This window comes from Ahaetulla prasina, chromosome 2 (assembly GCF_028640845.1).
Source record: "Ahaetulla prasina isolate Xishuangbanna chromosome 2, ASM2864084v1, whole genome shotgun sequence".
NCBI lineage: Eukaryota > Metazoa > Chordata > Lepidosauria > Squamata > Colubridae > Ahaetulla > Ahaetulla prasina.
The window spans coordinates 185596156-185609016 of NC_080540.1; the positions used below are offsets into that span (position 1 = coordinate 185596156).

A 12861-nucleotide genomic window follows, 5' to 3' on the forward strand; every position below is an offset into this window, starting at 1 on the left:
GGCAGGACAAGAAGCAATGGATGGAAACTAATCAAGGAGCGAATCAACGTAGAACTAAGAAGAAATTTCCTGACAGGAAATTAATCAGTGGAACAACTTGCCTCCAGAGGTTGTGAATGCTCCAACACTGGAAGATTTTAAGAAGAGATTGGACAACCATTTGTCTGAAAGTGTTTCCTGCCTAAGCAGGGGGTTGAACTAGAAGACCTCCAAGGTCCCTTCCAACTTCCATTCCATTCCATTCCATTCCATTCCAATGTTTTGTCTTAAATTTCTTGTACAAATATATACCCTGTTCTGTCCCCCCACCTCAGTCCAGGAGGCACAGGGGGGGGGGTGCCGCGGATCTTATAGGCGTTACGGAAATCTGGTTGGGCACTGAAGGGGGTGTGCCCCTTGTTGAAATGTGCCCACCGGGCTTCCGTGCATTCCATCAGCCGAGGGCTCAGGGTAGGGGGTGTGTGGCGGTTGTTATTAGAGAGAGTCTAGAGCCGAGGGAGACCACTGTACCTCAGATTGCCGGGTGTGAATCCCTCTTTGTGAGATGGGGTCATAGGTGTCAGATGTGCTTGTTTGTCGCGTACCTGGCTCCTTGCTGCGTGACAGCTGCCCTGCCCGAGCTCCTGGAGGTGCTTGCCGGGGTGGCAGTAGAGACCCCCAGACTTTTAGTCATGGGGGACTTCAACTTGCCATCTTCCGGTTCGTCATCGACAGCAGCTCGGGAGTTCATGGCTTCCATGACGGCCTTGGACCTGACCCAAGTAGTGGATGGCCCCACTCACATCGGGGGAGGCACACTGGACCTGATTTTTATCTCTGGTCAGTGGTTGAAGGATCTGGACTTGAGGGATGTAGTCACAGAACCTTTGTCATGGTCAGATCACTCTCTCCTTCGCCTGGACTTTCTGACCGGCACTCAACACTGCAGGGAGACGGAACCAATACGTTGGTTCCGTCCCAGGCGCCTGATGGACCCGGAGAGGTTCCGGACGGAGCTTGGGCCGTTCCCTGAGGGTCTGGCTCATGGCACGGCTGAGGAACTAGTTGTGGCCTGGGAACGGGCTGTGGCTGGGGCTTTAGACCGTGTCGTGCCTCTGCGGCCTCTGACCCAGCGTAGATCCCAACCGGCTCCTTGGTTCTCCGAGGAGCTGAGGGGGATGAAACGCTGGAGAAGACGCCTAGAGAGTTCCTGGAGGTCTAGCCATTCAGAGGCTGATTGGACACTAGTTAGGTCCTATAGTAGGACCTACCTAGTGGCACTGAGGGAAGCGAGACGTTGCTACGCCTCCTCCCTCATTGCGTCAGCAGATAACCGCCCAGCCGCCCTGTTTCGGGTGACTCGTTCCCTCCTTCACCAGGGGGAGCGGGATGACCCGTTGCAGGGACATGCTGAGGAGTTTAACGGTTATCTATACGATAAAATCGTTCAGCTTCGGGACGGTCTGGACCAAAATTGCGAAGATTCAGATGGGGCGTCTGAGGGCGGTCTTGTTGACATTGTTTGGGATGAGTTTGACCCTGTGGCTCCCGAGGACATGGACAGGTTGCTGGGTAGGTTGAATGCCACCACGTGTTTACTGGACCCGTGCCCCTCCTGGTTGGTACTGGCCACTCAGGAGGTGACACGAGGCTGGCTCCAGGCAATTAGGAGTGCTTCTTTGTTGGAGGGAGTCTTTCCGGCCGCCTTGAAAGAGGTGGTGGTGAGGCCCCTCCTCAAGAAGCCTTCCCTGGACCCAGCTGTTTTAGGTAATTATCGTCCGGTCTCCAACCTTCGCTTCGCGGCGAAGGTTGTAGAGAGTATGATGGCATGTCAGTTTCCCCGGCACCTGGATGAAACTGTCTATCTAGACCCGTTCCAGTCCGGTTTCCGGCCCGGATACAGCACCGAGACGGCTTTGGTCGCGTTGGTGGATGATCTCTGGAGGACCAGGGATAGGGGTTGTTCCTCTGCCCTGGTCCTATTAGACCTCTCAGCGGCTTTTGATACCATCGACCATGGTATCCTGCTGCGCCGGTTGGAGGGATTGTGTTCTGTTTCCCTTCCCCCAATACTCCCAGCAAAGAGTCCGTCAGAGGCCTTTCTTTTTTCCTTTTATTTACATAGATACATGTCCTGGCCACGTCTACCCACGGGCCTGCCAAGTTTCTGGAGATAACGAGGAAATTATAGATAAGGCCAGAATTACTCACGAATATATTCTTCCCTCCATTAAAACAGTTAGCTCGCGCCAATTCATTAGCTCGCGCCAACTCATTACTTTGTCCAAGACAAAAAACCAGAAAGTCCCGCCTCCTATTTATAGTCTCTGCAGATGTCACTGCATGACAATTATGACTTGGCTTTGTCCCAACTCTTCCGCTGCTGCGCACGCCGATCAAGCCTTCGTAATCTTGCGTCCCTCCAAAACTGTTCTTGGGGCGTTGCCAAATCAGAAGAAGGCCCGGGAGAATCAGGCCTTGCCGGCCCCTCCCTTTGAGTGGGTGCCAGGGAGGGAGAGGGCTCAAGAGAAGCAGGGCTTGCCAGGTCTTCTCCCTCATTTTCTGAATCATCCGAGTCCAGGAGTCTGGGTCCAGGAACCTGGGTCACAACAGATTGGGAGTGGGAGGCACCGTTTATCGGTGGTTCTCCTCCTATCTCTCCAATCGGTCGCAGACGGTGTTGACAGGGGGGCAGAGGTCGGCCCCGAGGCGCCTCACTTGTAGGGTGCCGCAGGGGTCGATCCTCTCGCCCCTTCTGTTCAACATCTATATGAAGCCGTTGGGTGAGATCATCAGTGGCTTCGGTGTGAGGTATCAGCTGTACACTGATGACACTCAGCTGTACTTTTCCACACCGGGCCACCCCAACGAAGCTATCAAAGTGCTGTCCCGGTGTTTGGAAGCCGTACGGGTCTGGATGGGGAGAAACAGGCTCAAGCTCAATCCCTCCAAGACAGAGTGGCTGTGGATGCCGGCATCCCGGTACAGTCAGCTGAGTCCGCGGCTGACTGTTGGGGGCGAGTCATTGGCCCCGATGGAGAGGGTGCGCAACTTGGGCGTCCTCCTGGATGAACGGCTGTCTTTTGAAGATCATTTGACAGCCGTCTCCAGGAGAGCTTTTTACCAGGTTCGCCTGGTTCGCCAGTTGCGCCCCTTTCTAGACCGGGATGCTCTATGCACGGTCACTCACGTCCTCGTGACGTCTCGTCTGGATTACTGCAATGCTCTCTACATGGGGCTCCCCTTGAGGGGCACCCGGAGGCTTCAGTTAGTTCAGAATGCGGCTGCGCAGGTGATAGAGGGAGCCCCTCGTGGCTCCCATGTGACACCTCTCCTGCGTAGACTGCATTGGCCACCTGTGGCCTTCCGGGTGCGCTTCAAGGTTTTGGTAACTATCTTTAAAGCGCTCCATGGCATAGGGCCGGGCTACTTACGGGACCGCCTGCTGCTACCGAATACCTCTCACCGACCCGTGCGCTCTCGCAGAGAGGGACTCCTTAGGGTGCCGTCGGCCAGGCAGTGCCGTTTGGCGACACCCAGGGGAAGGGCCTTCTCTGTGGGGGCTCCCACCCTCTGGAACGAACTCCTCCCAGGACTTCGTCAACTCCCGGACTTCCGAACCTTCCGCCGCGAGCTTAAAACACATCTATTCATCTGCGCAGGACTGGACTAGATTTTAAATTTATATTGGTTTTAATGGGTTTTACTATTTATATTGTTCTTTTTAATTAATTCGGCTATGTAGAATAAGTTTTTTAATTGTTATTTTACTTTGTATTTATATGTACCTTTTTATTTGCCTGTGAACCGCCCTGAGTCCCTAGGGAGATAGGGCGGTATACAAATGTGATAAATGATAATAATAATAATAATAATAATAATAATAATAATAATAATAATAATAATAATAATAAATGACTCAATTAGCCGGCAATTTAGTCCACGGCAACTATCAGCTCTGGCAGAAAACCAGCGAGCGTCTACCAAGGTTTTCTTTTATCTTCCTTGATGCCGGCGTGTCAACCAGGAAGTCAGGAACAAACAGCAATCCAAGCCAAATGCTCAGTCAAATAGTTCAGCTCAAGTTTTCTCCAGTCAGTTTGATTTGTCCGTCACAAAGTAATAGAGCAGCCTCTCCTGCTTTTATACCCTGTGGGGTGTGGCTCCGTGACTCAGCACTTTCTAGGCCTGCTCCACCCCTTCTTCTGTTGTTCCTGCCTCTCTTGTCTATGAAACCTGGGATTTAACCAGGACTGATTATCCACAGCTGGGTCTGAAAGCATTGCCTGGGCGGGGAGAGATACAGGAGACAGAGGCCTCGTTTCTTCCTCCACCTGGCCTGCCTCTGGCTCCTGGAGCTGAGCCAGAGAGGCCAGCCCTGAGGACGGGAGCCCCGATGGCCCTTCCCCCTCACTCTCTGAGTCACTCTCTGGCAGGGGGCCAGGCCCGGGGGGGAGAGGGGGCTGGAGCCACAACATACCCACCCAAATGAAATAATTGTCTCTTTTGCCAGAAAATGTATTTTTCTCAATATCTAAACTCTAGTGACATGATGGCAAATGCATCTGATTTTGTGACATTAATCAATTAAATTGTACAGGACAAAATAAGAAATTTGTCACCTGATACTGATGATGTCTTCTCAAATTATCTGCTGCACGTCTCTGAAAATGAAAAACATGTCATGAACTGGTACATATGAGCATCAATAGGTCCCATACGTTTTAATCAAAATTTTCAATGAGGGACATTGGACATCCTCCAAGAAGACATGCTGAGTAGTGGTGGTGGTGGTGGTGGTGGTGGCATTTGCTTCTCCTACCAACAAACAGTTGAATTTGCTGCTGGATGTTAACATCTTATTTGGCTGGGAACTATTTTCACTTTCCATATGGAAGCTAACAGCAACTTTCTGAATAGTGACTCTGACCAGATTGGATTTACCTCTACAGCAGGGGTGTCAAACTTGATTTCATTGAGGGGAACCTAAGGGCTGTGGTTGACCTTGGGGGGCCTGGTGGGCATGGCTGACTGGATGGATGTGGCTGACTTGGGATGGAACAAGTAATACCAGCTAACTTGATGTGAGGACAATTTGGTGGTTCAAAAGCTCGCCTCCCAAAACTGCTGGCAGTCAAGTACATGCACGCACATACACATATTCCACGTTTGGGTACATTTATTCAAATAGGAAGGAGAGGGCCTTCTCCCCAAGCCCAGGTATGATTGGCAGTTTCTAAGCTCAGATGTGGATAAGTCTCCAAGCTCGGAATGGTGTGTGTGTGTGTGTGTGTGTGTGTGTATGTCTGTGTGCACAACACACCAAAGGAGACGTTCTTCTCTCAATCCCAGACATCGTTGGCATTTCCCTGTCTGGTGCACCCTCCCAACGCCCCTGCTGTACGTGGAAACATGGAGAAAAAAGTTTGCAGGAAGCATTTTTGTTCTAATCCAACTTCTGCCTTGAGAGATCCAACTTCTGCCTGGAGAGCAAGAGGAGGTGGTAGGGTAGCAGTGTTCCTGGTCCTGCATGAGGGAGGCTGGCCCTTCTCGAAAGGGAATCCCTGTTTCTAATTATGAGTGGTAAGGATGCTAGCTTGTTGGGGCAGTCTTCCCTCATGCTGCTTCCCCACCATCCCCTCCTCCGCTCCAGATATGTTCCTATTGGTGGGTATTCCCGGCGGGAAAACATTCAAACCCTATTGGCTATCACCTAGTCCAGGTGTGTATAAAAGGAGGACTTTCTGCCTGTATTCTTTGTTGAAGTCACTCTGAATTAAAGAGCTGTTGTCACTGGTCTGGTCTTGTGTGTCCTCCATCACCCGATCTAACATTTGGCGACGAAGGTGGGATTGAGGACAACACGAGCCAGTTGAATGGACCAGCAACGGGAGAACCAGTCTGGCAAGCGTGAAGAGAGACCAGGGATCATCAAGATGTCCAAAAATGCCAAATCTCTGACGCCGTTTGACCCATCGGTCGAGAAATGGGGATTGTTCATGGCACGATTCCATTGTTTCCTGGAAGCCAACGACAATCACGGCTTACCGGACAATCGAAAAAGAGCACTATTCCTCCACAATTGCGGGCAAGCCATTTTCAATGTGGCGGAATTGCTTACCGATCCAACCCCGGTGCAAATGGTGGACTGGAATGTCCTGAAGGACACACTCCGAGCCCATTTCGTGCCGGCTCTGTCTAAATACGCCCAGCGGTTCGAGTTCCGCCAGCGGTTGCAGCACGAGGGAGAATCCATCAGCGCATACATTGCTGCCCTGCAGAAAGCAGCCACCCCCGGTGAGTACAAGGGATTTTTAGAAGAAGCCCTATTCGAACAATTCATTTGTGGGGTAAGAGACCCCCGATTGCGGTGGCAACTACTCTCCAAGCACGACTTAACCCGGCAAGTCACGATTGATGAAGCCAAAGGGCACGAGCTGTCCAGCAAAGCCGCTGAAACTATGCAACACCCCGGAGCAAGTAACGCGCTAGCCCTCGCAACGCCAATTCACCAAGCAGTCGCCCAAGTTGAACCCCAAGAATTCAACCAAACTGAGGATGGGGACGAAGAGATGGGCAGTTTTTCATACGGATCAATCCAACCGTGACAGTGGAAACATATGTTCCAGCTGTGGGCAAGATCATCACCGGAACAGCTGCCGTTTCTGCGATGCACTGTGCCGCTGGTGCGAGAAGAGAGGCCACCTAGCCCATGTATGCAGAGCAATGCAACCGATTCAACCTTCCCGCCAGAGAGACCGTGCGGAATGGAAGTTGGCTGGCCAGCCGCCATTTCCACGCAGGCATGGCCAAAATGGCCGCCCAAAAAAGAGCGCAAATTCAAACCAAGTCACAATCGGCCAGGCAAACGCAAGACCTGAAGACAAAACGTTTACAATGGTCGGCATTGACGGACAATGGATCAAGATGGAGATCGACACTAGATCATCCATCACGATCATTTCCTGGAACACAGTCCAAGAGTCACTCCCGCACATCAAAAAGCATTGACTACAACCCCAACAACTCCAGGTGTGAGATTTCCAGGCATCACCACCATCAATGTTACCTATGGTCCCTATCAAAAGAAGCTACCCATCACCATTGTCCACGGACACCTCCCGAGCCTCCTGAGCTGGGATTGGATCTGGGCTCTAGGGATGGGTCTCTATGGGTTTAGGGAGATTCAGACCAGCTGCGAGAGCATGAAGGACGACCTGCTACATGAATTCCAGGATGTCTTCACTGGAACCCTGGGCAAGTACGTGGGGACCCCTGTCTCTTTCAACCTGGACCCTGGGATAACCCCTATTAGACTAAAAGTCAGGTGGGTGCCTTTTGCCCTTAAACCAAAAATAGACAAAGAGCTGGACAAACTAGTCCAGCAGGGGGTTCTCATCCCCATCAACCATGCTCGATGGGAGACTCCCATAGTAACCCCCATTAAATCTGATGGGTCCATCCGCATCTGCGGGGACTACAAAGCGACCCTAAATAAGGCACTACAAAAGAGTGCCTATCCTGTGCCAATCGTGCAATATCTACTGCACTCCCTGGGACCAGGAAAGATTTTCGCAAAACTAGATCTGGACCAAGCTTACCAACAGCTGCCCATCAATGATGCCACAGCAGAGGCACAAACCATTTTAACCCATAGAGGCGCCTTCAAATGCACCCGGTTACAATTAGCCGCCAATAATCCACAACAAAAGGCCCCAATGGCTGGGAGGAGCTGAAAGTACCTCCGACCAGCATGCTTCCCCCACCAAAACTGAACTGCGCAAGTTAAGCAGACACAGGGAACGCCCTGGCTATTTATGCGATTACGTATGCTAATTTATGCAAGATCAAGGCAAAGTGCTTTCTGGGGGTGGGGAAGAGTGTTGTATATGTTCCTATTGGTGGGTATTCCCAGTGGGAAAACATTCAAACCCTATTGGCTATCACCTGGTCTAGGTGTGTATAAAAGGAGGACCTTCTGCCTGTATTCTTTGCTGAAGTCACTCTGAATTAAAAAGCTGTTGTCACTGGTCTGGTCTCATGTGTCCTCCATCACCCTATCTAACATCTTTCTAGGCAGAAGTTGGACTCTTGGAGGAAACTGCTACCAGCAAACTTTCACTGCATCAGCATTAGGGTTGCCCTCAAAGGGCCAGTTGCATGTAAGACTATTGTATCATATTAGTTCAGGAGTGTATTAACGTCGGCCAAACAGGATTAACATTTCAAATATGAACAAATATTTCAAATAAATCTGCAAAATTAAATTTAAAACAAAGAACAAACATAAGCTTTTAATATGCAAAAACAAATTTAAAACAAAAAAAACATCAGCTTTTTAGTTCTCTCTCTCTCATGCTGCTTTGTCCGAGCTGGATGCTTGGCATCTTTTATTGGCTACAAGTTTGTCTATGTTTGGAGTTAGGTTCTGAGCTGTGGAAACTCAGGATAGAGTGGAGGTGTGCATCAGTGAAAACACCTGTGTGCGTTTTTGTTCACCCTCATCATGGGGAAAAGTTGCTCACACAGGTGTTTACTTCCAAACATGCACAGCATTCAAGCAGTTTGTAGACAGAGTTAGGGCATACATTTCAGGGATGAAGCTGGTGAATTGTGTTGGCCCTACAGGATGATATTTTGCCTTAAGTGTTACACTGGAATTCTATCAGCTCCATCAGCTCCATCAACTCCATCTGCATGTTTACTCCACATCTGCATGCTTTCTCCACATCAACTGCAAATGGATTGCTGAGCAATCCAAAGTTGAATGTTTGTGCTTCAAAATCAATAAAGCGACGTGTAAACCCCATTTGACGTGTGCTCAGTTTATCAACAAAATCCGAGAACACGGCGGTGATGACTTGGCTGATGAGCATTTGGCAACAGGGAAAGTGACTCAAGTTTCCTTGCCGCATCTGAGCCTTCCACAGCCACAGCTTTACTTGAAAGGCTTTCACTGCATCATACATGTCCATGATCACACGGTCCTATTCCTGAAGCTGAAGGTTCAGTGCAGTGAGATGCTTTGTAATGTCACACAGAAAAGCTAATTCACACAGCCACATTATTGGGGAGTCTTTTCCTTTGCTTTCAACAAACTTACAGATTTCCATACACAACTCAAAAAAATCTATTGAGCACTTTTTCTCTACTTCTGTGCACACTTCAATCATGCAGCACTTCAAAAACTCCCCTAACCCTCTGTAAATGGCCAGGCTGATTTAGCTATCTTTTCTACCACTATAAAATTAGTGTCAGATTGCCTCCGATCAATACTCAAGAAAGGAAAACCCTGACTCCATTTGATTATAGAGAAAGTGTTGTGTCCTCCTCGCCTCTTTCTGAACAATGGCTTAATTAGCCGGCTCTTATCAGCTCTGGCAGCAAAAGAATCAGCGTCTGCCAAGAGCCCTCGATAGCTGCCAAGACACTGGTGAGTCACAACCTTCAGCTCTAGTCAATCCGTGGATTTGCCTGATACAAAGAGACACATGCCGGCACCCCGATACAGCCAGCTGCAGCTGCAGCTGACTATTGGGGGCGAGTCATTGGCCCCAAGGGAAAGGGTGCGCAACTTGGGTGTTCTCCTGGATGTACGGCTGTTGTTCGAAGATCATTTGATGGCCGTTTCCAGGAGAGCTTTTCACCAGGTTCGCCTGGTTCGCCAGTTGCGCCCCTTCCTTGATCGGGATGCCTTATGCACAGTCACTCATGCTCTCGTGACCTCTCACTTGGATTATTGCAATGCTGACTACATGGGGCTCCCCTTGAAGTGCACTCGGAGGCTTCAGTTAGTTCAGAATGCAGCTGCGCGGGTGATAGAGGGAGCCGCACGCGGCTCCCATGTAACACCACTCCTGCGCAGGCTGCACTGGCTGCCTGTGGTCTTTCGGGTGCACTTTAAGGTTTTGGTTACTACCTTTAAAGCGCTCCATGGCTTGGGGCCTGGGTACTTACGGGACTGCCTACTGTTACCCCATGCCTCCCACCGAACCGTATGCTCACACAGAGAGGGACTTCTCAGGGTGCCGTCCGCCAAGCAATGCCGGCTGGCGGCTCCCAGGGGAAGATCCTTCTCTGTGGGGGCTCCTACCCTCTGGAACGAACTTCCCCCTGGCTTGCGCCAAATACCTGATCTTCGGACCTTTCGCCGTGAGTTGAAAACATATTTATTTACTCGCGCGGGGCTGGCTTAAGTTTTTTGTTAGATTTTTTAAATTTTAAATTTAAATTTCTAGATGAATTTTAATGGGTTTTTTAGATTTTAAATGTTTTTAAATTTTCGGCCAACTGTATAATAAGTTTTTTAATTTTGTTTTTAATTGTTATATTGTTCTGTTCTTATGCTGGCTGTAAACCGCCCTGAGTCCTTCGGGAGAAGGGCGGTATAGAAATCTAATAAATAATAATAATAATAATAATAATACATCAGCTCTTGCTGCCTTTTATATCCTGTGGGGTGTGGCTCCATGACTCAGCACTTCCTAGGCCTGCCCCTCCCCTGTTTCTGTCGTTCCCTTCTCTCCTGCCTACGAAACCTGGGATTGAGCCAAGCCTGATTGCTGTCAGCTGGGTCTGCAGGCGTGGCCTGGGGGGGGGAAGAGTCAGGAGAAGGAAGCCTCGTTATCTCTTTCACCTGGCCTGCTTCTGGCTCCTGGAGCTGATCCAGGGAGGCCGGTGCTTCCGAGGTAAGTCCTGACGGCCCTTCTCCCTCACTGTCCAAATCACTTTCTGGCAGCAGGCCCGGCTCTGAGTCACTTTCTGGCAGCAGGCCCGGCTCCAAGGCACTTTCTGGCAGCAGGCCCGGCTCCAAGGCACTTTCGGGCATGGGGCCAGGTTCGGGGGTGGGAGCCACAACAGAAAGGTACTTTTACTGAGCACGTCTGATTGCAATAGAAGAAAAGCTAGAACTGAATAGGTGTGGCTTACAGATACATTTCCCCTCATTCATCCCTCCTCCCTCCAAAGGTCAGACAGATCTAGGCCAATGCCTTTCCCCTTATGAGTCACGTGGGGTTCCTTTGGTCTGGTATGCAGAGTCCATTGCTGGCTTCGCGCGTCTCACAGTTTGAATCTATGACTTCCTCCTCTTCTCAAATGAAAGCCAACACTCTTAAAGAGCCCCAACCCCATTTATCATGCATGAAAGCAAAGTAGCAATAAAACATTGGAAAAGATCATAAACACTTAACAAGGTAATAAAAGAGCTAAGCACTCTACTAAGTAATAAAACACTTAAACAGTGGAGATTGACGAGTGGAGGCTGACATTCAGCCCTCCTGCAACAAGGACGTTAGTCCTAGGAAAGAATAAAAAAACAGGTTAAGGTTTATCAGGATATTTCTCATAAAATTGAACTATCTTTTTGGTAGCATGCACGTCTTCCTTGTTCACCCATCCAGCTTGGGACAAGGGGAAATGTTTCCAAGCAACTAGATATTGGATTTTATTTCTATGTTTTCTAGAATCTAGGATTTCTTTCACTTCAAAATGTTCTCCTTCTATGAGAATTGGTACTGGGGGGGTGGGGAAGTAGACATGGCTCTAATGGGGGATGTGTGTTCAGGTTTCACTAAACTAACATGGAAAACAGGGTGAATTCTTCTCAATGTTTTTGGTAGTTCCAGCTGGACAATTACTGGATTGATAATTCTCACAATGGGGAAAGGACCAAGGTCCAAGTTTCTTTGATTTTTGAGTTGTCTGTAAATATTTGGTGGACAGATAAACTTTGTCCCCTACTTGATACTTCTTTTCAGGAGCCCTTTTTTATCGGCATGTTTTCTGTGTGAGCGATGCACGTCATCAATAGCTTTGCGAGTTATTTTCCAGGTACTTTGTAGTTGCTCTATCCATTCAGCCAGTGATGGATTAGAAGGTTTCTCTTCGGGAAGTTCTGGGATAGGGACAAACTCTTGACCAGAAGCTACCTTGAACCGAGTGAAACCCGTGCTATTATGAACCATTATAGGCCACTTCAGCAAAAGGTAGTAGGTCTGCCCAATTATCTTGTTGATAATTAATGTTTATTTATTTATTTATTTATTTATTTATTTATCAAACTTATATACCGCACCATCTCCCGTAGGACTCAGGGCGGTTCACAGGCATATTAAAAACAATATAAAAACAATATAATAAATAAACATTAAAACCCAGTTAAAACTAAATATTATCATAGCCTGATCACTAAAAAAGTAAAAACCAGTAAAACCCCCATTAAAATTTAAACTAAAACATTTTGTTCTTAGGCTAGTCCCGCACGCTGAAATAATAGAGTCTTCAGTTCACGTCTGAAGGTCCGGAGGTCAGGGAGTTGTCGTAATCCCGGAGGAAACTCATTCCACAGGGCTGGTGCTGCCACAGAGAAGGCCCTCCCCCTGGGGGTCGCCAACCTATATTGTTTGGTCGACGGCACCCTGAGGAGACCCACTCTGTGGGAGCGCACAGGTTGTTGGGAGGCAATCGGCGGCAGAAGGTGGTCTCGAAGGTATCCCGGTCCTAAGCCATGGAGCGCTTTAAAGATGGTAACCAAAACCTTGAATTGCACCCGGAAGACTACCGGTAGCCAGTGTAGGCCGCGCAGGATAGGTGTTATATGGGAGCAGCGCGGTGCTCCCTCTATCACCCGCGCAGCCGCATTCTGGACTAACTGGAGCCTCCGGGTGCTCTTCAAGGGGAGCCCCATGTAGAGAGCATTGCAATAGTCCAGGAGGGAAGTGACGAGGGCATGAGTGACCGTGCGTAAGGCGTCTCGGTCAAGGAAGGGGCGCAACTGGCGGATCAGGTGAACCTGATAAAAAGCTCCCCTGGCGACGGCTGTCAAATGATCCTCTAAGGACAGTCGATCGTCCAGGAGAACACCTAAGTTGTGCACTCCCT

At 49.3% G+C, this 12861-nt stretch overlaps 1 protein-coding gene across 1 annotated transcript in view; it reads right to left on the reverse strand.

The window, feature by feature from the left end:
- Positions 1-12861, reverse strand: part of TRPC4 (transient receptor potential cation channel subfamily C member 4) — a 471854-nt gene that overhangs the window by 17571 nt on the left and 441422 nt on the right. The window contains exon 11 of the mRNA XM_058166773.1: positions 4602-4643. Within this exon, the coding sequence (XP_058022756.1) occupies positions 4602-4643 (42 nt within the window). The remainder of the gene's footprint in view (positions 1-4601; positions 4644-12861) is intronic.